Source organism: Coccinella septempunctata, chromosome 6, assembly GCF_907165205.1.
Source record: "Coccinella septempunctata chromosome 6, icCocSept1.1, whole genome shotgun sequence".
NCBI classification, from domain to species: Eukaryota; Metazoa; Arthropoda; class Insecta; order Coleoptera; family Coccinellidae; genus Coccinella; species Coccinella septempunctata.
In genome coordinates this window covers 14,174,331-14,201,015 of record NC_058194.1, presented here as the reverse complement: position 1 = coordinate 14,201,015, position 26,685 = coordinate 14,174,331, and the positions used below count along the sequence as shown (strand labels likewise).

General features: G+C 35.8%; 1 protein-coding gene across 1 annotated transcript in view; it reads right to left on the bottom strand.

Moving 5' to 3' along the window:
• Positions 1-26,685, bottom strand: part of LOC123314905 (lachesin-like) — a 488,081-nt gene that overhangs the window by 275,984 nt on the left and 185,412 nt on the right. The window contains exon 2 of the mRNA XM_044900355.1: positions 18,745-18,869. Coding sequence (XP_044756290.1) covers positions 18,745-18,869 — 125 coding nt within the window. The remainder of the gene's footprint in view (positions 1-18,744; positions 18,870-26,685) is intronic.

Sequence of the window (26,685 nt, the reverse complement as noted above, 5' to 3'; positions counted from 1 at the left end):
ATGCCTACTTTGGATATATTTTCTTCGTGGATCCAACATCAAGCTAAAATTCTGAGTATATTTTTACAACCCAAAGCAGATGACAGGAGACGACAAGAAAACTTCAGCCCCAAAGAACTAAGAAACTCCAACAATAGACATGTTCTAACGCAAGTAACACCAAAATGCCAAATTTGTAGTCAAAATCATCAAACTTCAAAATGTAGAGAGATTTTAGAAAGAAGTATCGACAGACGATGGGAATTGATTACAAAGAAGAAGTTGTGTTTCTCTTGTTTTGGACGACACCAAATTAAATCTTGTAAGAGGAGGACAAAATGTGGAATTAACAATTGCACAAAATTCCATCATCATGTTCTACATAAACAAGATTCAGAAGCACAAATCGAGGGTCCGAATAGCCAACCATCATTTTGTTCAACGACTCCTAGTTATAATGAGAAAGTTTTGCTTCGGATTTGTCCAGTTGTTTTATCCGGAGAGAAAAATTCAATCGAAACATATGCCTTGCTTGACGACGGATCTACTGTTTCTCTAATCGAAGACAACCTTGCAGAATATCTGGGATTAAATGGAAAGGAAGATCCATTGAACATTTGCTGGACAAATTCAACAAGTCATAAAGATCAAAATTCTCGTCGAGTGAAACTGAAAATAAGGGGGCTTTACGAAACCGAAGAATATGAAATCGATGACGTTCGAACTATGACTGGTTTCAGTCTGCCAAGCCAGAATTTCGATTTCTCGAAGATGAAAAATGAATGGTCTCATCTGTCTATTTGTCCACAAAACTTATTTTTCAAGAACGACGTTAGGCCAACTATTTTATTGGGACAAGGTAACTACCATCTCATAATGCCTAGAAAGATTTATGAAGGTCCACCAAATTCACCAATTTTAAGCTGGACTAAACTTGGATGGATTGTTCACGGAAAATTTAGATGCAAAAAGGATATTCTCGACAATTCAAATTCCAATTTCTTTTGTTATCAAGAATCTGAAGATGATTTACATCGGTTGGTCAAAGATTCATTTAAGCTTGATAACTATGGAATTACAAAGCCGAATTACGAAACTTCATTATCGCCGAAGGAGGAAAAGGCACTAAAAATTCTAGAAGAAACAACTGCCTATACAGGAGAACGTTATGAATCTGGACTGTTATGGGCCACAGAAAACTTCAGATTTCCTCCCAGTTATAACAACGCTCTAAGTCGACTTCATGGAATAGAACGTAAATTGGATCGAGACCCAATATTAGCGGAAGAATACTGTCGAAAAATAGATGAATATTTAAACAAAAATTACGTCAAGAAATCAAGTGTAGAAGAGGCAGCCCAAACACACAATAGAACTTATTATTTGCCACACTTTGGAGTGCGCAATCCAAATAAACCTGGAAAATTGCGTTTAGTGTTCGATGCTGCAGCAAAAAGTCATGGAGTATCCTTGAACGATGCTTTACTAACTGGACCCGATCTCTTGAATTCACTACCAGCGGTCCTCATGAAATTTAGACAGCATGCCATCGCCTTTGTTGGAGACATAAAAGAAATGTTTCATCAAATTAACATAAAAACAGAAGATGTCGATTCTCAAAGGTTTCTTTGGCGTGGAATGGAGAGGCATAGAAAACCAGACACCTACATCATGAAAGCAATGACTTTTGGAGCAACTTGTTCACCATCGACTGCCCTTTATGTGGTAAAATTGAATTCCAGAAGATTTGAAGATCAATATCCTGAAGCTAGTAAAGCAATTTGTACCAAGGAATACATGGACGACCATTTAGACTGCTGTGAAACAATTGATAGTGCTATTAACAGAATTCAGCAAGTAATTGAAATTCATGAAGCAGGTGGATTTGTTATATGTAATTGGATCAGTAATTCGAAAGAAGTTTTAGACAATATCCCTGAAGATCTCAAAGCCCACAGTGACAAACAGTTGAATTCAGATGATGGCCTCGCTACAGAGAGGATTTTAGGAATGTGGTGGGACGCGAAAACAGATACGTTTATTTTTCGAGTTAATGAATCAAAATTTGAAAATATTCATTTAAAAAGTCCAACAAAGAGAGAGATATTGAGAGTTGTGATGAGTATCTTCGACCCACTAGGACTTGTATCACCAATATTAGTGGCTGGCAGAATTTTATTACAAAATATTTGGCGTTCAAATATTACCTGGGATGAACGTCTACCAAGAGATCTTCAAGCAAAATGGGAAATCTGGCTCCAGTTACTAAATAATGTGAAGACGTTCAAAATTTCAAGGTGTTATTCACCACTCTCAAGCAATTATGGATCTACGGAACTCCACATATTCGTTGATGCCAGTGAAGAAGCCTATTCAGCAGCAGTTTATTTGAGAAACGAAAGTGGTCCAATAATCTCAGTTTCCCTAATTATATCGAAAAATCGCGTTGCCCCCCTGAAAGGAATTTCAATACCACGTCTGGAACTGCTTGGATCTCGGCTTGCTGAAGCAGTTCAAAATTCCCTGGAAGTAGAAATAAAAGGAAGAATGTTTTGGTCTGATTCCCAGTCTGTTCTTCATTGGATAAAATCCGACTCCAAAAAATATAAACAATTTGTAGCGAACAGAATCACAGAAATCCATGATCTCACAAGACCCGATGAGTGGAAATGGATATCGACTGACTTGAATCCTGCCGACCTAGCGACTCGCTTCTGCAAGAAAAAATTTCTAACATTGAATTCATTATGGTTAGAAGGTCCACCATTCTTGAAAAACTGTAAATCCGAATGGCCAGACCAACCTCGTATATTTTTGAATCATAAGTCTGATTTAGAACTGAAGAAGGAGTATGTGACTGTTTATATGGAGAATTGCATCTGGATTATTCCGAATTCATATATTAACAGATTGTCATCCTGGTTGAAATATCTTAGATGCACTGCTTGGACTATTCGTTTCACAAGGAACTTGAAAAGTCATAAAAAAATTCGAAACACACTGAATAGAACATTGGATGTGCCTGAACTCACCTTAGAAGAAATTGAAGAGGCAGAAAAAATGACTCTAATTGCAATACAGTTTTCCCTATTTCCAGAAGAAGTGAAGCACCTGCAGAGTAAAAAAGCCTTGAAAAAATCAAGCAAACTGTTTCCATTGTCACCTTTCCTTGATGAAGATGGAATAATTAAGATGAGGAGTCGTTTGGAAGCATCTTCTGAAATTGACCGAATGACGAAATTTCCTGTAATCCTAGATGATTGTAAAGCAGTAAGATTGTTGGTACAACATGTGCATAAACGATTTTTACATCAAGGAACAGAATCTGTTATAATGGAACTAAGAAAAAAAATTTGGATTTTTAAGATTAAAACAATTGTCAAGAATGTAAAAAATACTTGTCTTTGGTGTAAGAGACGAGATTCCAAACCTGAAGTACCAGAAATGGGACCATTACCCCAGTGTAGAGTGACGAAACCTCCACATCCTTTATTTTACACAGGAATGGATTTCTTCGGACCCATCGAAGTTGCTGTAGGACGAAGACATGAAAAACGTTGGTGTTTATTATTCACTTGCATGTCTGTCAGAGCTATTCACATTGAAGTCGCTCATTCACTAACAACAGACAGTTGTATAATGGCCATACAAAGATTCACCAGCCGCAGACCTTGTCCACGAGAAATCTTCTCTGATTGTGGTATAAACTTCATAGGTACTAATAGAGAGTTACAGCAACAAGTGAAACATTTGGATCATCAAAAAATTCAGAAGACCCTTATTCATATGGAAGAAGGTATCAAGTGGAATTTCAATCCAGCACGAACACCACACATGGGAGGTTGCTGGGAGAGGTTGATTAGATCTGTCAAGAAAGGCTTGAGCGCAGTACTTACTTCACAATATCCTAAAGATGAAACACTACAGACACTCCTTTCTTATGTAGAAAATATCGTCAATTCTAGACCGCTTACTCCCATTTCTTTGGACGCAACTGATGGAGCACCATTAACTCCCAACCATTTTTTATTGGGAGGCAATTTTTATTTGTTCCTATCTACAAATTTTCAAGAAGACGATATATTTTCCAGAAAACAATGGAGAAAAGTTGGACTCATGGCAGATCACTTTTGGCGACGTTGGTTGAAAGAATATTTACCTACCTTGACTAAGCGCTCAAAATGGTTCCTGAAAGCGAGACCTCTCAAAATCGACGACCTCGTTATAATATGTGACGATGACTTACCTAGAAATTCTTGGCCAATGGGTAGAATCATTCAGGTATTTCCGGGAAAAGATGGTCAAATCCGATCAGCGGAAATCAAGACCAATCGAGGAGTTTTAAGAAGACCAGCAGTTAAAATTGCTGTCATCGGGGTGGAGAATGTTGAGGAAAAAATTTAAATCTAGCCCTGGATGACAGCGACAGTTGATAATATAATAATTGTTTTCTGTTAATGTCATGTTTGCTCTCTTAAAAAGTTAATAATATATATTCTGACGACCAGAGGACCTCATTTATATTTGACCGGTTCTGACGACGAACAATACAGTATGGTGCAAATGAAAGGAATAAATTCGGCGACTTTAAGGAAAAATCCTGAAACCCGTTGATTTTTATTTTGAAACGCTTTATTCCTAAGGATACCTTTTTATTTTTGACATCATCTATGTAAGCGTGATGACGTCATCGCTGAAATTTTTAAATGGAAGTGTTGAATAAGATGGATAACAGATTTGATTTCATATAATAAGCCCTGACAACCGAAATATTTTCAGGGAAAACCGTACTTTTTCTGGCTTGAAAAATTTCTCTCAACTCATTCGCACTAAGTATGTCTATTTCTTTCCGGGCCAATTAAATAACCGTGAAATTTGAATCTGTCCAATGGGGACATGAGTTGTCCCAGAATGGAGAAAATTTTTCGAGTGGAAAGGGGATTTTCTACAGAGGTCCTGTATGGTGAAGAGCAAAATTAATTGGATATTAAGTGCTGACGAGGGTGTGTCGAGAGTTTTGGGTAGTTTTCAAAGAGATTTACCGAGTGTCCTAGTGAGTTAAGTTGTGCATAGAGGATTATTTTATTCAAGGTACTTTTGCCCTTTTGGTTTCTCAATGAACCCCTGGGGTGATATTTTCTCTGTACTGTTCAGCTAGCTGAAAATCCAGACCTACCGTTCAAAGTGATCTAGTCATTTTATATTGCGTTAGATTGCCAGTTTCTGATACTCTAAGGTAGCAGTTAGGTTCCAGGAGGACTTTGGGGCCCATTACCGGCCTTATCTTTATCATTTTTTCCGTTACTTCACCAATTTACACAGCAGGTTAGGTTCTAGGCATAGACTTATAATACATGGACTCGCTGTCACGTGACTTGTCAGTAGATCGAGAGGTTGGATGCATTAGAGAGAGAAGGGCTTATGCGTTTTCATCGAATAAAAAAGAGATGAACTGATTCCGTGTGGGCAATGTCGAAATCATGTAATGGATATAAACAAATATGTGACGCAGACTTTGCCCACAACGTGTTCAGAGGTTGAGTATTATTCATATTATATTTATTCTCGAATGAAACTCACATAACTTTGATATTTTTCCACCACATTCTTCGGAGAAAAAGAGACAGAGAAGGACAGGAATTATACTATAAGACTAACCAATGAAGCGGGCTGCTACGCCAGTACTCGAGGACTCCTTTTATTATTATTCGAACTGGGGTCTTTCGCTAACTGCGACCATGTAGATCTTTTGTTCTCTACCATACTCATTCATAGGAACCCAAGGAGGTCGTCAATGGTGTTGATAAAACCGACAACATCCTTGGACGTTACCTCATGAGTATCCAGGACCGGTTACCCCATATGAAAGTTTCTTAGGCCAGCCAGCTCTGGACTCTTGCATACCATGTGTTCAGCCGTTTCTGCTTCTGATCCACAGAGCCTACAAATCTCATCATATGACTTTCCCATACGGTACAAATGATATTTGTACCGACATCGACAGTGCCCTTTCAGCAGTCCAACCATCACCTGAAGCTCAGCTCGTGTCAGTTTCCTGGTGTAGGTCGGTGAAAACATCGCGACTTTCTTTGACTGAGTAAGTCCAGGAGTATTTTTCCAGATGGTTATTCTGTCATTCACCTCATATTGTTGCACCGCTGCATAATAGTCGCTTTATTGCCTCTGACCAGTTTCTTTATGGTATTATGGCACTCCCATGTCAGAAGAAATCCCTGGCAGGGTGATTCCAGAGATCTTAGCGTGGCCTGGCTGTCCGGGATGATATAGATATGCACCCCTCTGACGTTCATTTTAAGATACTCCTGAGCGCATACGTAGACAGCCAGTGTATCGGTCTGTAAAATAGAGGGATCATCTCCCAGGGCTTTAGAGATCCTCAGTTAAGGTCCATATAGGCAAATGCCGGTGCCCCTTACTGATTTAGATCCATCCGTAAACCACGTGGATGACTTTTTGTCCAGACGATTTTCAAAACTTATTGCACTAGGACGGTCAGCAATGACCGTTTCAAAGGGCACGGGCGTTTCGAAATCGAAGATGATTGGCCAAACATCCGTCAGGAAATCCTGAGTTTCGTTCATCCCTCCATTTGTTCCTCCACGAATTCCAATTTCTTACTTACTGGTTGCGAAACTGTTCGTTCTGCATTCGTGTATTCAATGGCCAGTGTATCAACTGATTCCGATGTTTCGTTGCCTCTGAAGCGAAGAGTATCCAGGCATCCAAATTTCAGTGATGCCCACGAGTAAAGAAGTATTTTCCTACTTTTCTAGATCGTTACAATTTTTTTTCGGCTGACATACTCATTTATTCTTCGCTGTGAGACTGTAGAAGTTGGAAAAAACTGCTAAAGAAACTCTACATGCACATTTCGAAATAACTATGTTCCAGAAATAGAAGTTCCACTTCCCATGAGAGCTATTAGATTTTTCCGGAAATTTAGAAGACTCGAAAATATTCTTCTTCTAAGTAATATGCATATTTTCAAAGATCTGTTCCTAGATGTAAAACCTTCTCTCAACCGAATAACACTACCGTTCATTTCCATCCTGAAACCCTGCCAATTATCTTTGGTTGAAGGCTGTATTTAATTGCCTCGTGTTTTCGAGGCAGTATTTACTGTTGTTGTTCCCAAACATCTTCAATTTTGTTAGTTGATGCAGCGCCGCGAGATCAAACCTCGAGCTCCTGGAAGACGAGGTGCATTAAACGGATTTACTTTTTCTCTTTCGTATATTACTTTTCTGTCCCAAAGCTGGCAGCCAGAAGGAAAACTCGAGCGTACGTATAATTACTTTCAATCTTTCTACTCGGTCGTATATTTTCTTGTTCGGGCAACTACCACGGGACATTGCTCTTACACAAGGCGGCTCGAAGGAATACAAAGAGCCCTATTAACTCGGCATATACTTATCCAACCCGTTACTAGAATGTTATATGAACATCTTGGCTTTTACCCTCAAGGCATATAATGCAAACCCAGGTGATTTCATTGTATGCTTTTTTTATGGCCATAAATCAAATTTTCCCCATCTTGGTGTGAGCTCTATTTCTTGAACATAACTTTTGCAGGATAAGATGTTATTACCCTACTCCTTAGGATTCCATTGTCGAAAATAATCTTGAAAAATTATGATTTAACGACTGGGGGAATAACAATGGGACAGTTATAGTAGTAAGCTTGTATTTTCGTTGAATTTGAAGGTCATATTATATTCCAAATTTATATATAAACCTCGAAAGTATAGGCGGAAGCATGACGGTTTCGTTTCATTTGATCTCGTCAGAGTAGTCAATATAAATGTGAAATATATTCTTAGCAACTGAGGTTAGTGCATGTGAGTACATGCATCAGAAATAGTTGAAAAGGAGGCGAAATTCAATTAAGCAAAGGGTTATGACGTATTAGGTGGCAATATAAAACTCATTCATTGACTAGGTTCGTCGTTAAAAGAGCCGTAGCATAGACAATGGGTAAAGTTATAAAAAACATAATTTAAAGTAACTTCAACCTTCGTGTAAAGCGGTGGAGAATTAAACTATTTAAATTTATTGCACTTTTTAAGTATCACATAGCATGTTGCAACAACCGATTAACGTCTAGTTCTTCTGATGACCTAGTGCGCCTACTTTCTATATCTTCTTGACGTGCACCACCTTTGTTACAGGTATCACGGAGATATTGATAATTTTAAAGTACGGGTATGAATAAGCAAAAACTATTAATAAGCCATTCCTTATATCATCATTATTAAATTCATCCCTTGGTAGCCTATCAATTCATAAACGTTCATCAGCCATATTTGTGAAAAAATATCTTAATAAAACTATATCTTGAGCACAAAGTCGGTCCTCCTACCCGCCCTTCAAATTTTTTTTTCGTACAAAAATTTCACAATTCCTAAAAAATTTCTGAAATATTTTTTGTCAATTTTGACCATATATGATTTATAGGTCAGTTATAGGTCAGACCCAGGTATTGAAGTATATCGAACAAAGAGTTTGAATTTTTAGGAGAATGAGAAGATCAAATGATTCGAATTCAAAAACAAGGATCATTCACGGACTTGCTGAAACAGCGTCTATATATGACATTAGGTATTTCCAAGAATTCGTTAGGAATTCATAAAAATCATAAAAGCATACAACGTCCCTGACCTGTCTTTAAACGATTCAGAATACACCATATTTTCCTGGGAAGATCAAAACCAGGAACTCTATTCGAGGAATCAGTAACTAGTTTTTTGTAGAAAATAGTTCACGTATTCCATTCAGACTGCCAGAGTTTTTTGTCTCTTAAGTCCGTTTGCAAAAGCCGAGAATTCTCTGGAGAATTTTGTACAGAATTCTCCAGAGAATTCTCGGCTGTTGCAAACGGGCTTAAGAGAAGAATGAATGTAGGACAGAATTGGAAATGAGTCGGGAAAGGATTAAAATGTACCCCAGGAATTCATAACCGCAGTCTGTCTGCGAATATGAGGCGGTACAATGTTTGAAAGAACTGGTAACCATTGAACAGGTGAAGATATAACAGTTCCAGTTATAGTTCTCCTGGAAAAATTGAGCTCTGCATTAATTTTTTGTACATGAGCATTATTAACCCATACGGGGCAACAATAATCAGCAGCCGAAGACACAAAGCTAGGGCTGCCGTTCGAAGAGTAGTTGCATCAGCACCCTATAAAGTTACAGCTAAATTATGCAGGATATTATGCCTAGTTTTTAACTCCAGACGCAACGTTTCCTGATGGGCTTTGAAATTCAGCGAGGAATCCAGCTTAACTTCTAGATGTTTAGGAGTTAATTTATGTTCCAAAAAATCCAAAGAAAGAATTACGGAAAACTACACTCTATTTTCAATATTTTTAATGATTATTCAAATAGAAACACGAAACCTCGGTTTTATTTGGGTTAGGACGCAAACTCCATTCGACAAAGTAATTCCTTAAAATTTATAAATTTTTAGACAGATCACTCTCTATGCATCTAAAAGCAGAATGACGGAATGCGAGAGCATAGTATCATCAGCGTATATAAATTTATCAGAGGAAGTTGTTGAGATATCACAAAGATATAAATTGAAAGGAAGAGGTGCTAAAATTGATCCTTGTGGAAGACCGTTATCCAAAGTTGAAATTATCTTTCCACACTTCAGATGCGTATAAAGTTTGAAAATCAAACCATGATTCCATACTGTGTCATAAGCTGCAGATAAATCCACAAATGCTGTTATTATGTTTTTAGTTAATTAGGTATTGAAACCTGCTTCGATGAAAGTGGTGAGGCTTAGAACATGATCACAAAAATTTGTATTTTTCCTGAAACCTCTCCGACAATTTTGGAAAGCGTCTGCTAGAGTCGATTCAATCCAAAAAAGAAAATGAAAATGAAATTTTGAAAGGAACACTCTATAAACTGATGAGAATAAATTGGCAGAAATGAAATCGTCGAGACAGATGTATTGGAAGCGAACAGGATTGACTGATGAAAATTTTTCTTTCATTAGAATTCTTATAGTTGACGACTGATTTACCTACTCCTGTTGCTGATTCAACGAGAGACTTGAGGATTTTCAGACCATTCAGATTCGTATATACCTACTACAAAATAACTGTTTTAATTCGATTTTTCCATGGTTCCAGTTCGGTTCAAAACTGTCGCACAATTATTTGTTCGAAGTAAGGTTGCGTGTAGCTTCCCAAACAATTGCTTTTCAACTATTTTGAACCGATTCTGAACATGTTCTGAGTGTGAACCAAAACAAAGCTGAAATCCAAAAAATTTGCGAAAGTTTTGTGATTTGGCCAGCTTGTGCTTGGATGGAAAAATTCATACCTTCTGACATAAGAGCAACAGCAAAAATTGTCCTATGCATATACTCGAAACATCTGCAAAAGTGCAACTACACTACTTTCTAATATCGGAGCAAGGATAATTTATTGAAAATAAATTATATATACTAGCAATATCTTTCTGACATTTCAATGCATGTCTTTCATAGAGGAAATAATATTAATTTAAAACTATAGGATTACACCTCTAGTGCGTTTTTTCTTCCCAAAATGAAGGTTTGACCTACTACTTTTTTTGAACGACCTTCGAAGAAAATGTCAATTAGCTTCAATCGAGATGAAGGAAGTTGCTCCAGGCTAATTAAATTTTCGATTCCCTTCAGAAAACTCACACTGGTCGGTTTGAAACTAATCGAATTCGACTTTTCTCTGTTCGCCCTGTTGAAGAGTTCAAAAAGAATAAGAATAATAGAAACGTAATCAACTTGACATACCGTCATTGAAGCATGGCATTACCATTAAGGGGCGTTCTGGCAATTATTGGAATTATTGCAAATTTTGATGGGCAGAAAAATTTATTTTTTATATTCACAACTCATCCCCACCCTTATATTTTGGAATCCTTCGTCGTGTAAGTCCAAATCTAGGACATATCTGGCAAATATTCAGGGGGGGCCATAAGGATGGTGCGATGTCCTTTCAGTTGAATTGACATAATGGTAAAGACACATTTGTGTGTCATATTATTCAGATTATGAGGAAAAGGGGGATGATACTTCACATTCGAAATGCTTCCACAGTTCAACGGACTTCACAATGATTCAACATGCTTGCCTTGTATAAATTCACTGAAAAAGTGATTTTCCACTGCTGGTACAAACTTTTGTTCACATTGTTACGACATAAATTTTCATTGCTCTCGAGAAAATTTTTGCGGAGAGTAATGCTCGTTATGTGAAGAAGTTTTAATGGGTTATTAATTCTATCAAAAATTCACTGGCTGGAAACTTCTTCAATGGAAAATGCATACCATATTTCACCTTTGTTTACAGCTTGTTTAACTACTAAAAGCGCTACTTTTTCAGACCTGGTATAGATAGTCGACAATTCTTTTTTATGATTACAATTTTCATTGCTATGCCAATAGGTATAAAAATTTAATTCAAACCATATTGGCTTAAAACACAAAATGTATTCTATTAACCCTCTAATGCTAAGTTTTTTTCCTTTTTTAAATTATTTCCGTATAGTTTCAAGTTAGCTTATGTATAATCTACATCTTTTTTTCGCAAATAGTTAACTGATTTACATTAACACTTGTTCTCACAAAATGGACCTATACTGAAGACGGACATGGGCAGTTGAACTAAACTGCTCACAGGGAATAATTTTGTATCCACTTACATGCAACCAGTCTCAAGGCGGAGTTGGGTATTAGAGGGTTAAACTATCAGAAAACTACGATCGAGGAAATGTTTTCATTGAATACATCATGACCTCTGTTTCTCTATTGGATAAATTGAATGCCTCAAACTCAAGTGCTGCCGAATAGATAAAATATGAAGCATCACGCTTGAATTATAGAAGTCCATTTATTTTTCATGGCTCCTAGCCTATATATGACATGATTAATGTATATAGTTCTCGATGTGACATGGGTAGGAGAGAAGGGTGTTCGTAGGAAAATTCAAATTGTTCGATATGGATCAACGGCATGCCAAAGAGAAAAATGAAGCACCATTTCCCATATCTTTGGACACACCTCAACACTGGACCCGAGAATAGGAGCAAACGGCGTAAATGATATAAAAACATGAACGATAAAGTGCGTTGTCAACACCGGGAATGAAACGAGAAACTGAGAGTAATCGTGAAAAATGGTTCTGTCAGAACTGGTGATATTTCGTATGTGTAAACCTGAACTGAGAACGTTTCCAACGGACATTTCAGGATGACCCTACCTACCCTAGTGAAGGGGGAATTCAGATTAATTTCCTCTGAAAGAAGGTGAAAATAGAGTGTTTGCTTTTTATGTGATGCTCGTAGTATCGACATTTTCATTGATGGCCCAACTATTTCTCGGTGTTACGAATTCAATGCAACAAAATTTTAATCTTAGTCACGGATTCTCGAGACAAAATGATAATACCCCATACTTTATCTATACCAGGAGACCCTTAATTGGAAGTTAGAGCTAATTTAATGTCGCATCTAACTTTATTCCGATTCCAAATCACTGAATTTGTTACATAGGAGTTTCATGAAATCTCATATAGCTACCTTTTTTGTAGTTTTTTTATTGACTAGTAGAATTTCAGACTATTGTCGAAATGTGTTCAATCATATTTTCAGGTTTTTTCCTCTTATAAGATAGGGAAGATTTCCATATAATGGGCTTTTTAACGATTTAACAATTTGCAAGATAATCAAATAGGTACGCGTTTAATGTTCAGTGGTACCAAAGATATTGTAGCGTGGTGAAAAGTTTGTTAATGGAGCCCTTTACCAAAATTGGTGAGATTTCGCATATCATAAAACTCGTGTGAACAAAGTTAAGTGAATCTCGTTTAACCACATATTTTGTTGCCCAACGTCGGGACAAGCGGTAGGTTTATATTCGAATCTATTCCGATTTTTTTTTCATTTTTTTTCATTTTTTTTCCGCAACAGATGAATTGGGAAGATGAATATTATTCGTGAGACAACGCTATAAAAAAAAGCACAACAAACATATGAACAAGCATTATACAAAATTCTTCTCCTTTCACGATACACAAAGTTTTTCAAATGACTTCAAACAGATGGCGATCACTTAATCGCATCTCACAATGGGGTTTTCTCGTTTTGTTCCATATTCTATCAAATTAAAATCTGAACACCTAATCAATATTTTGTATATAAACCCATATAGGCTATTTTCAATATTCTCCCATAAGGCACTTGATACATTCTGAAATACTGATGTTCATTTTGTCCCAAGTAGCACATGATCAGAAGACTTTCATAATAATTTCATATACCAATCCAACAATCAAGCATTTGAAAGGCTAAATGAGGGTTGTTAAGAAGTAGTATAGTAGATGTCACTAAAATACAATAAATAATTCTCGAGATGAAATTGTTATGTAGTTTGCAAGTGAATGAATTTTATGTGTCTACATTTTAAAGTAGAAATGAAAAGCAACGGCTGTAAGGTTTTTATGACATTATAAATAAAAATGCCAAATCTAGAAAAGAATCTGCCCTACTAGAGAACAGTTCAATGAAAAAAAAGCGAAAAATAAAGAGAACAGGGAGTCTTCTTCTTCCTCCTCTCAGAATAAACATCTGGCATAATTAATAATAATCAGGCCATCGAGATACTGAGGAAGTGGCCATTATTTTATGAAATTCAACACATCCCATTGAATAATCAAATAAATATTATAAATTAAAAAATATTGTTTGGTTGAATTTGCCCACAAAACGCATTCCTTCAACTGTCCACCAATTCCAATTAATAATAATGATACGTTTTTTACCCATTCTTGAAAGCATGTAGCTTCTCAAGGAAAAGCCAAAGAGCTTTAGTTTACATATAATACTTTCTTTTATTCCCGACAAGGAATCGCCCCTTGAAAATTTTAGCAATTATTTAGTTACACTCTGTGTATCTATACGCAAGTCGAATTCAGCTCACTCGTGTTGTCTTCATCCATGCAATCAAAACGGCAATGAAGGATTTCTGACCCAAAGATACGAACAATTAACGTTGGTGTCTTTTTGAACTCAGGTCGGCAGACCTTTTATCGATTTTTGTACAGTAGAATTCCCGTGTAACATAAATACCAATCCAGTCGGCGAATTGCAACGATAAAAACTAATCCTCGGTCGGTATACGGGCTCTCCTTAACAGATAACAATGTTAGGCTAAATTCCCAGGTAGCAGAATTCAAATTCCATAATTACGAAGAAAAAGTATCGTATCTTCAGACAAATTGAGACCAAATTTTTTTTTTAATAAGAGAGATAATTATTTTGTCGGTTCTTCTCGCCTTGTTCAAAGCCAAAACCGTCAAAACGAACTCCACTGAAAGCAATATTCTTTAGAAAATATAAAAAAAAATATGATCTCCCAATCGATTTTTCTCACGATTGTTGTGAAAAATTTAAGCGTTAGGTTGGCCACACAAGAGCTCTCTTTAATCCCATATAACCTAGTGCTAGACGTAAGGAATTCCAGCTAATTCAGAAGGTTCAGAAAATGGGCGATGTGTCCAAACGTTCCACTGATCGCAATAATAACTGAATGAAAGTCTACTTATCAGACCATTTCAAGCTAACACTTCAAATCCAGGATTCATATAGAGTCAAAGAAAGACCGAGAAAATCGAGATTCCTGAAAAATAAATTTGGAAAATTGTCGCTCCAGTAATGCGAGCTGGTCATGGAAATCATAAGAAATCCCCTTGGAACATAGATACAAGGAATGGAAAATAAACATTTGTTGTTGTCCAAAGACTGGAGGGAGATAGTTGCTTAGTGTCGCCAGTCACAATTGAGATTAATGACTGTGACATCATTGTCACATCAATTTTCAATACGAAAAGGCAAGACCGTATTTATATGTATACGTGAGAATTGAAATCATTTCTATGATCGGCCAAGCAGTTGAGTACGGACAAGACACAAAAGTAAAGGCTTATTTACACTAGAAGAGTTTCTCGTCTCGAATATACGGGAAATCGAATGTATGTATTTGCTGTTGTACACACATTCGATATTCTATGCTTCTCTGTCTAGCGCGACACTAAAGCAGAGGCGTAAATTGATATAAATTTATATTTATACAGGGTGAGTCGGGAGGAACCGACCAAACTCCAAGTGTGTATTATATACGTGAAAATAGTTTCAAAAAACCCATACGTTCTCATACGATTCTCATTTCTTTTCAAAATATAGTGTAATTATAAACAAGCAAAAGTTCCTACATTAACATGATTTTAATCATAGCACTGTTTCAACAAATGTTCAAAAATACCGAAATTAACCTCTAAATACATTCTACTTCGTCTGCGAATGGCTCTTGTTGCCTTTTTAAGTGATTCATATCTTTCTTTGACAAGCATTTCTATCTAATACGTCGTATTAGGACCTCTCGAGTGTCGACTTTCACTTCGCACACTTCATTTTTAAGCCAGCCCCACATACAGTGGTCCAGTGGTGTGAGGTTTGGAGATCTTGGAGGTCAACTAATAGGACCACCGCGACTCATCCATAGTCCTGTAAACTCTTCGTCCAAATATTTTATAACCTGACGACTGAAATGTGCGGGAGCTCCATGGTGCTGATAATATATGTATTTGCATTCTGATGTTTAGAGGAACTTCCTCTAATAATGCTTTCAATTCATATCGCAAGAAAAATAAGTAGTTCTCTCCAGTAAGACGATTTTCTAAAATATGAGTGCGTAGCTTGGTGGTTAGAAGCGTCGGCTCAATATTTCGCAACCGCAAGGTACTGAGTTCGATCCCGGGCTAGAGTAGGAATTTTCTAGTCCATACGGGTACGGGCTACCATTCACTGCTGGGTTCAAATTAACAGTGCTGTGCCTAAGGACACAGTAACAAAGCCTACACAGAACACAACTGATTGTCCGAACTCGCACAAGCTTACGGAGCTTCTGAGGGGTACTTCAGTACCTATGCAGAATCAGGATAATATTAATATGATTTTATGAATATGAATTAAATAACAATCGACCGTACCACACCACACGTTAACCGAAAACTTGTGCTGGAAATTAGTTTCGACTGTTGCGTGTGGATTTTCGTCTGACCGTACATGACTGCCAATTCACAATTATGGTAATGGTAATGTTAACGATAATAATAAGAAATACATTAAATCTACTACGATACTATTCACATCAATGTTAATGTCAAGCGTAATGCTAATGATAATGGTATTCCGTCAAAAATAGTTCTTGAATTATTGTTATTTTTAAGCGTGTACATCGTAGCCCACCGTTATATTACCATCACCATTGACATCATTTTGAATTGGCAGTGAGAGTTGTGAGTATTATTGCGCCAAATACAGTGACACTTACAAATGTCAGAACAACAAAACAGACCAAACAATCGATAAATACAACATTCGTCATAAGAAGGGGTAAACTATTTAAAACATTTTAATTACGCTATATTTTGGAAACAAATGAGAATCGTATGAGAACATATGGGTTTTTTGAAATTATTTTAACGTGTATAATACACACCTGGAGTTTGGTCCGTTCCTGCCGACTCACCCTGTATGATAATAATAACGGCAATTTAAAAAACTCTGAATGACTTGAGAATTTGCACATGGTTCAAAGGCTAAAGTTTGAATGTTTTATCAAGTATCTCATCCAAGATCTTCAGAACAAAAGAAAAAGAGACCGGCGCTTCCACCAGTTCGCCACATAACGAACCACCAAAATAAAGCAAATTGATATTCGAACTGTATAGAAATGTCCGTTATTAGAGATATGTTGTTTCTTGCTAGCAGAAAAAAAAATTAAAATGGAAGACAGCACAAAGAAAGAGGAGACTAAAAAAGAATATTCAGAAGAAGATACTGCAGCAGCCTAATTGCAGGGCCAATATACTGCTGAGTATAAGGTATTACAGTTATTTAACCACAACACCTGATATAAAATCATGTAAAAGATGCGCTTTTTTAGTAATATTCTGATTTTACTACTCAAAAAGGAGTTTTTATTTTTTATTTGTTTTCCTTTGAAATTAATTGATCATTATGGATAGTAGAACTTTAATTGTTTAAACTCTTTTTAATATAATAATTATTTGTGCCGAGGACAAATCTAATATTATTCGCATATGGAAAAACAAGACCGAATAGATTTAGATGAAAAATTTTCCCAACTGCAATAGATACTCGACGTCAGTATAAGTTAGGCAATTACCTGATGAAAAGATGAAAAACATTCAAGTTCAAAGTAGATTCTGTAAATGATCAGAAACAAGCACCTCTCAGAAGTTAAGTCCTATTCATACGACAGCCAGCGAAATCCTAAGTGCATTTCAATGTCAGCTTCCTTTGGGTTCAAGTGTTGGATTGGGGAGAATTTGTTTACCCATATTCTGTGACATTTTTCTTTCAGTGTTCTCAAAACCTCGCATGATGAAATATTCCTCTTATACTCTTGTACATACTCCAACATCATAACAAGCATTTTATTGGCAAGGGATCGCGAAAAAAATATTTTAAAGTGTTTTGACGCTAGCTACTAGGAAGGAAGGTCATATTGAGGGTATTTAGCATGGCTGTATCTTTCCACACACTTTGACAAGCGAAATTGTTTGATAGGAAAGTGGTTGTTGGTCATGTCCTTGAACAGGGTAAAATTCCCCTCAAGAAACTAGAGTGGCAATAGGGATAATACATCATTCTTCATACTTTGCCTTTCTTCTTATGAATAAGTCAATAAATGTTTATGTGGTATTTATTCCAGTGTAAATGATATGTGAGAAATGTTGGCAAGTTGAGTGGATAGATATCGTACAAATTTTGATTGATAAGATATTCAAATTGCCATCTTCTTTTCCTGAAGAGTAAAAATTTATTTTGTTCAAAATTTTCTCTTATTGAATACTTTTTTTCGTAACATATTGCATAGGTACGTATTGGGAATTCCATGATGAAATAGTTATTTTTCTAACAAGTGCGGAAAGTGATACTTGCCCTCACGAAACTGCCGTTGCCCGACAGATAGAGACATTACAGAAGTCAATTTACTTTTTAACATTTGCGTGCGGGAAATATGAGTCTTTGGGATTTGGAATGCGTGCGGAAAAAAGGTTGAGGGCGCACGCTTGTAGAAAAAATTTTTGGCACATATTAACTTTGTTCTCATTACTGATCGCACCTAAACAAAAAATTTCTGATTAAACTATGGAGTGAAAATTTTGTAACTGCATAGAAACAAAATGACACACAATGTCACTTCTTCTTCAAAACTTGACCACTTGTTGCCATTCATCAATCAGTTTCAACAAGTTTTTGAAGACGAAACGAACGCCATATAGGTACCTAAACATGAGTTAGCATGAAAGGAATTCAAAATGATGTATCACTCGACCCCTATTGGCCCAGTTGCCATTTGAGATTTTTGATGGGATTTTTACCTCACTTTGGAGATAATCGAAATCAAAAGATAAACCACAAAATGAAATTTGCTCATTTCGGTGCCTCACGGAAAATCTTATATTCAAGGAAATATTCGGACGGAATAGGAATAAAAGAATAGTAGAGGGTTATAGTATTAGAATTATATTATCTATTATGATGATCTATTTCGTCGCTTGTAGTTTGCTGGTAGTAGGTATACTTAAGCCGTATCAAAAATTCACAACATTTTGATATTGTTTCTATTCTCTATTATTTTTCAGATTTATGGATCACTTACCTTGTAACGTCCTAAATTATTGACTGTGCAGGACAAAATTGCTTCCCTTCCAATTGGTATTGTCATATTTTCAATCGGAGTTAAGAATTCTGGTTCCTCATTAATCCTGGTAGTCGACCAATCTTCTGTAAGAAAATTTTTGTTTTATTTACGCCAATTGAAATATATGCAGAGTGAACAACATATTGAAAGCAACTTCATTATCTCAAATGGGACACCCTGTATATTTTTTATTTTTGGGTAAGTATTTTTTCTGATCTCGAATATAACGTGCGTTCAAAAAAATTCGTCGTCAAGTAGGCTATGGATTTCGAACGTCAATATTTCGAGTCTTAACGTAATTCTTAGCTTTTGCTGTACTATTTTCCAGTTGAACTGTCCAGTTAGAAGTTAGTATTTTGTATTGTTGTCGAATTAAAATTATCAGGAAATTATAGAGATGGTTTTTACAGACGTGAGGTCTTTGCCTCAGAGTTATTCAGCAATAATGAAGATATGATGACACAAACAGAAACTTCACGAACCTCGGTTAAAATTTTTACCAAGAATTTTTCTAACCGTCTCAGATTGTTTGGATTTTTGTGATCTGACTCAATGTAAGAAATGCTTTTCGCACTTTGGGGGAAATTAACTTTTCCTTAAAAGTGCCTTTCCACTTTTCATACAAAATTACAATGTTTAGGTTAATGTCATTATTGTTTACATTTTGGAAAGATGAAGTAATTCAAGAAAAGATTTACGATCAGACACCGAATATCAACGTTTAAATTTCCATAGCCTACTTGACGACGAATTTTTTTGAACGCACGTTATATGCATATAAAGCTCTGTGTCTCTTATTTCGAGAACTCGTGTAGTTTCAAAATTTTGAAACAAAAATACACAAAGTAAGTATTTGAAATTATCCCAAATTGTTTCGATAAATACTTAACTAATGAAAATGACAAAAAAAATTAGTATCTTTGTACTCGTATGGTGGTATGATATAAACCGTATCAACTAAAAAAATAGCCTGAATTGGCCACCTCTATTTATACATGGTGCATACCTACCTACTATTTTCTCAAATCGGTAAGACTATTTTAAATAACATAATTATGGTTCTGTTTCAGTCTCGGTTTCAGTGCATATCGTTATCTATGAAGTTTGTTCATTTATCGCCGCTATAATTGAGCTTGCCAGGTGGTTCAAAATTTGAAACTCTGTAGTACACAGACAAAGATTAGACCAACACATTCATATACAGGTAGAACAGTAGAACAAATACTATCGAATGACACCAACATTAGTTCAGCGAAAATATACCGTTTCGAAAAAAAAAAACTACTCTGAAATTGCCGATTTTCGAAAATTTTGTTTTCAATCAAAGTACTAACTTGTGATTAAGGATAGCGGTTTTCGCCCTTAACAATAATAAATTATTGTATTATCACCCCTACAGAGAGGGTTCATTTTTTATAACAAAATTCATTTAGAAAAAAAATTGTTTGAATGTACATTTAGTGAGGTTTTCGATTAACTTATTAGAATCATTTTAATGAGGTAATCTAGGATTGATATGAGCTGAAAATCGCTATCTTTTATCACAAACTGGCTCTGGACTTGAAAAAAATAGGCAATTTCAGGTATTTTCACAAAATTCCAATTATTTTGGAAACGGCACATTTTCTTTGAACTAATGTTGGTGCTCGTGTTGGTGTCATTCGATAGTATTTGGTATATTCTATCGTGGCGTGACGTTTGATTCACTAGTTTTGAGACACCTTCTATATTCGACTTCAGGAGAGAAAGAGCTAGCCAACAATAAGAAGGCTGTTCCAATATGTATATATTTCTTTTTATGAGATCATTTTGAAAACGATTAGTCGATTCCCTATTACTTTCGCGGTAACAAAAATAAAAGGGGTCAAATTAGAAAGAAAAACCTTGTAACTAGTTTTGGCCTGTTATATCATCACGTTCTCATAACCAATGATCTCACCCTTCTGGAATTCATAATATAGATGATGTATATAAATTTAGAGGGTTGTTCTCGTCAGAAAAAAAAGATGGGTCTTTCTTTTTTTTAAGTCACCTGCTTAGTAACAGCCCCCTAAAGGTGGCGCACGAAAAGCAGTTTTTATTTTATTATGGAAGAACTGACAAGAATAAAATCGAGCAGTTATCTTATACGAACGAGAAGGTACTCAAAAAAATCTGTTCCACTCTGACTGCAAGAGTAGGAAAGGCCACAGCTTAACCCTTTTACGCAAGTAACTTTGTTCTTTATTCATATTTTACAATAAAAATTAATTTTGGAAGGCTTGCTGCATCCTCAACAGATGAGGTCTCATGGTATTTCCTGCTAAAGTTCACGGTCTTTTTCCTTTCAATAATTCGAGGCGTTTCAGGAAGAATAAGGATTATCCAGACAAACATCAAATCATACTCTCATATGGATCTGTGCTGAAAAATTTCCATTAACAGAGAAAACAATAAACTTCACTCGTCAGTTGATGGCTGACAAGTTCTGTCAAATCAATTTCATATGGAATTTCTTATCAAAATATCGAGATGAAAATGTCACCTGTCAACCGAGAGTCTGAAAGAATATATTTTCTACCTATCTAAGAAAAACTCCCTTCAGATTCGATCTATTGAAATTCGGATGCCGGAAGTGCTCGCAAACTTCACACAGTGACTAGTAAATATTATCGAAAAAATTTTCCAGGAAGTTCAGGAGAGTGTGGTGAACTTTTATATTAATTTTTTGGAAGTTTTCGTCCGGAGTTAGAGTGTGGTGAGTTCACATTCGGGAAAGTTATTCAATATCCAAGGTTTTCAGTTGAATGGAAAATAGTTTCGGCTGGTGGGGGAGTGAGAAAAATATAGGATCCGATTCATCAGACTCTGGAGGCCAATTCTTCATCAATTTCGCGGATTGGAATGCAAAGTTGGGTTGGGAATCTTTATTCGATATGGAATTCAATTATAAATCTCGTGGAACTTGCGGAATATTCGAAGACCTGATGACAAAACTTTCGGTGCCGGGCTATGCTAGAATGGTCACATTTTTTTTTCATGGCTAAAATTCTTCGATTTACTGAATGGAAAACCTCATACCGAAAAAATTGAAGAGTTTAAAGATAATGATCAAATAAATATGTCTACTCGTATTGAGTTGAGGGTTGCATATCCTGTACTGTCGACTGAATTAATAACCTTTTCGAGTTCACATTGAATTACAACTATTTTAACTTTCGATGTCAAAAATATAGAGTCATTCGAGGTAACTGAGCGCAGTGGGTAAGTGTGCGCAGTGCGTATATCTCGACTATGCAATGTATGAAAGAGGGGTTCAGTTGGGTTAAGCAAGGGCGCAGAATCCCCAAATTAGTTTTTCATAGGAGTGCGCATAGAAATCATAATATATATACTTACTCTAGAATGCTAATCCAGTAGTAAAAAATGCGGCGAAAAATTGACAGTTGTCGTTAAAGCGAATGCGCGACATTAGTTTATTTCAACTCGAACATTGCCTAGACTTTCCTACCTTATGTCAGTCGAATTGTTTATTTGGTATAAATGAGGAATAAACATATTTCATTCGGTGAAAAAACTTATTTTTCGATTCATACAGGACTTCTTGTCGGTATCGAACACATGCATGGATGACTAATTGTGTTTATATATGCTTTGTTTCAGAAAATCAGTACAATGATGTTGCAGGATTCAATGAAAATATATCGGAATCTAAAAGGTGACGTGTTATAAGTCCAAATCAAAATTTGTCGATAGAGGTATTATTGAGTATTCATTGATTGTTTGACCAAACCTTGAATTGGCTGAAGATTGGAGTTTTATAGCGAATTCCATGATAACAACTGGTGCTTACTAAATATTTGGAACTCACAAAAAAAATTCCAGAAGATCTAAACTTAATATCACCAATGCAATTCGATATTATCGCAGATTCGATTAGATGAACAGATACCTAAGCATTGAGTGCATATTATAAACTCCGTGCAACAATTTTGAAATATCCTGATCTAGTGCAATACTACTATATACCATCAATGGAATTCGCTATCAGTGGAACTCGATAATTCATTCAAGTTTTGAATTTTTTGTTTGCATTTATTAATTTTAATATGATAGACAAGTACACAAGAACATTTCAGAAAATGTGACTTAAAACTCCTTACCTCCGAGCAGATCGTGCAACAGTGAAAAATCAAATGACTGAAAAAAAACGCGTTGTTGTCCGACATACGTTCGTTATATGAATTGTTCCCTCTTCATAAGATTCGATCGACAGAATATTCAGAAACAAGGCAACGTTCTACTAGAAAATAAACTAATGATGCGCATTCGTATTAACGACCACTGTCAATTTTTCGCCGCATTTCTTACTAATGGATTAGCATTCTAGAGTAATAATATATAATATGATTTCTATGGGAGTGCGCCGTGCGACGTTTCGTTAACTTTTTATTTGCAATCAATCAAATTCACTAGTTTTCTTGTTAATTTTTAGCATCTCTGCAAATTCTGCCAGGTCCAAGTTCCGAGTCCGACAGTGTTAAACAATATTTTATTCGATCATGGGCATATTAATTTAAATATATAATAAAAAAATTTTGCTTCTCTTAGCTGCTCAACTATATAAGAAGGTCAATTCAAATTTTGGCTTACTGGGGAAAGTGTGCACGGGTAAGTGTTCGCATAGATTCATTATATGGGCATTAGTTCAGTGAGGAATAAATTATGACATTGTTGATTTTCTTGGTTAAGACTCGATCAATATTGTCCTCTTTGTTCGGAAAAATATGAAGAGCCACCAACAGGGGAATGTATCAAGTGTTGTGTTCACCAGGAATTGTGGCACGAACGATAATGCACTGCTTGTAATAAGGGGCTTCTGTATTGACAATAAACAGCATTTCTCTAATATTGTAACATTTTGATGACATTATTTTGTAATTTGTTCTGATTGTGTGGTTCACTAAGCACTGCGTTCACTTACCCCGTGAGGGTGCGCACACTTACCCGCAATACGGAGCATGTGAACGCACTCCGACTTTCACTATTAAATTTTAGTTTGCGAAAAAAAAACGTTTTTGTTTGTTTGCTTTTTGATGTTTTTTTATAGATAAGAAAATTCTCTATCTAATGAATATGTTTTAATTTGCCTAGCTTCAACATTTGAAACAGGGTATGGCTTGAAAGGCAAAAGTGCGCACAGTTGCCCCGAATGACTCTTCGTCTCATTTCAAGTGTGCGTAATGAAGACGTTCAGGATATCCAGAAAATTTCAATTATTTATATACCTACTTGGTCATAAAAAATGGAAACCCCTTTCTCGAATTCATACTCAGATTGGGGCGACATTGATAATTAAAACAGTTTTTCATTTCTTATAACGTGGCTTATATCTAAAATTTACCACGTACTATCTGCTCCTCAATTTATTTTTTCAATTTTAGTGTCTTTGATAATCTTTGTCATTTCACTTGGGCTATGAATAAGCAACCCCTTAATATCTAAGTTGGAAATTAGACTTTATCGGTTCATCTCTGCAGAAGCAAAGTAGCTCTGATCGATAATCAAGAAACTATACAAAAAAAAAATATTGTAGAAGGTTACCTTTTCGACTGACCATGTTGCGGATGTCAACCATTAGAACTTGGAGAAATGCAAACTGGTTCTACATAATTAAAATCGGGTATCAGAGTAACCCATCAAATCACATTCTTTCCTTCCTTTTGATCGTAGTGTAGGTAAATAGATTGCTCTGTTGAAACGTAAATTATTTGGCCAAAATAAAAAACTAGATAAAGTGATTCAGCATTCAATACTCAACTAGGTACAAGGCTCCAATAATCAACTAAAAATTTCTTTACATGATATAATACACAAAAGTCTACATATTCTAGGTAGGTATATCCAAGGATGAGTTTTCATATATTTTTTTTATAGAAATTAGAACTTATCAAAATGAATCACCTGTTGGAAGTCCCCAAGCATTTAAGGCCGTTTTAAATAAACTATCTACCCAGTTAGGTACTGAAGATAGTTAAACCATCTGACCTCTTTTCTATAATCCGTCTGTAGATAGGTTTCAGAATAGTTTTCCGTATCGTCAGTATAGATTAATTGAAAACGGCCGTTAGTCCACAAAATCGCAGGGTCTGGTCAATGTGAACCATTAATATATTTAACCAAGCCAAGGCATGTATCTTGAACGAAAAATTCTCAAATTTGTTCAGAATATTATGAAGACCAATATAACACAAAGGACATTCTACTTATATCGTATTTATCACGAAAAAATAGTTTGAGTTTGTAACCTTATGGTCACAATGACTATTCATGGTAATATTTTGAAGATACACTTGACTCAATTAAGAACAGACAGACATCGTTCATTGGAATGAGAAAGTCCTGGAGGTTGATCAATATTTATCGGTGTGTTTTGAACTTATCTTCTATATTATTCATATTCGTGTTTTCTGAGATGAACTCTTCTGTCAAATGGTAGTATGAAAAATTGACTTAGTCCACAAAAAAAAACGAAATAAATATTACTCGAGTTTTGATGAGACATTTATTCTCATTACCAATCGAAAACCTAACGGGTCAATATTTTCCAATGTTTATCATTAAGTGTGGAAACATATTTGTAAAGTGCAAGTGAACACTATAGTGTTGAAGGTATAAATAGCCATCTTTCACAGATTACTCATTTTCCGTTGAAGCCCTTCTAACGAAAAGTGAAACGAACAGCATGTCTTCAAAAGTTGAAGGCGATATGGAATTGATGAGTAAAAGCGAAAACAGGCCAAACGGAACAAAATATCGACGCTATGAGTCGAGAAAACTCAACCTGAAAATCTGATACAGAGAAATGAAATTTTATCATGAGATCCATCTTTTCCATTCAAATTCCCATACCAAGGTATTTCCGGGAAAGAGGGAGGGTTGGAGGTGCTAGCAGAAGTATCTGAAGATTCCAAGTTTCTTTGAGTATTGAATGACGAAGGAGGAGGTGGAATATTTTTATCTACAGGGTTGGAGGACAGGATCTACAGGAAGTTGGAGGCATAATTTCAAGGGGAAGGTACCACTCGGGGAGGCGTGATGACTCTTTGACGTTGCATACAATGTATGTGCTATGAAATATATCCACAGATCGTTGAATGGTCTATTGAGATGGACTATTATGACGAAGTAGTCTATGAATTTTGTGACACGACGAGGTAATGAATGATTATCAAAGTGAATTTTGATAATTTGGTAGCGTTCTTGGAGCGTTATTTTATTTATCACGATTTGCCGGAGTATACAGATCAGAAATATCAAGATGTGAGCGCAGTGAGCTCGTTTAGTTAACAATTTCGGGAATTGTGGCTCAGAAAAAAATACCCTCTAAAGGTAAAATTTCCGATAATTGACCTAATATATGGGTGAATCAATTTTTATGTGATCAACATCAGACGTTCAGAGATCCTGATCGATTTGTATAAAAGTAATGAGTTCTATTTGAATTCAGTTATGTTGCCATTGATATTATCTTACATTTTATCACAAAATATTTTAGAATTTTAGAATAAATTACAGGATAGACGACGATAATGAAGATTTGGAAGAACTGGTTGAAGAAAATGAAGAAGAAATGGATGAATTACCAGCCGCTTCTGAAATAGACAAACCAATATCGCCAAATGAAATCAGGGAAAGGGAAGCTCCCGGAAGCGATAAAATAACGAATGTTATTTGTTAGGTATAGCTGCTTTAACAAATACATATCTCGAATGGAATTATGAGGACAGAACACTACCCGGGAAAATGGAAAACAGTCATCTTGTTCAATAAACCATTCAAAGAGAAGAAGTTCCCACAAAACTACACACCGAAAAGTCTACTGTCGGCGTTAGGAAAAGTAGGTAGTACAAAAAATTA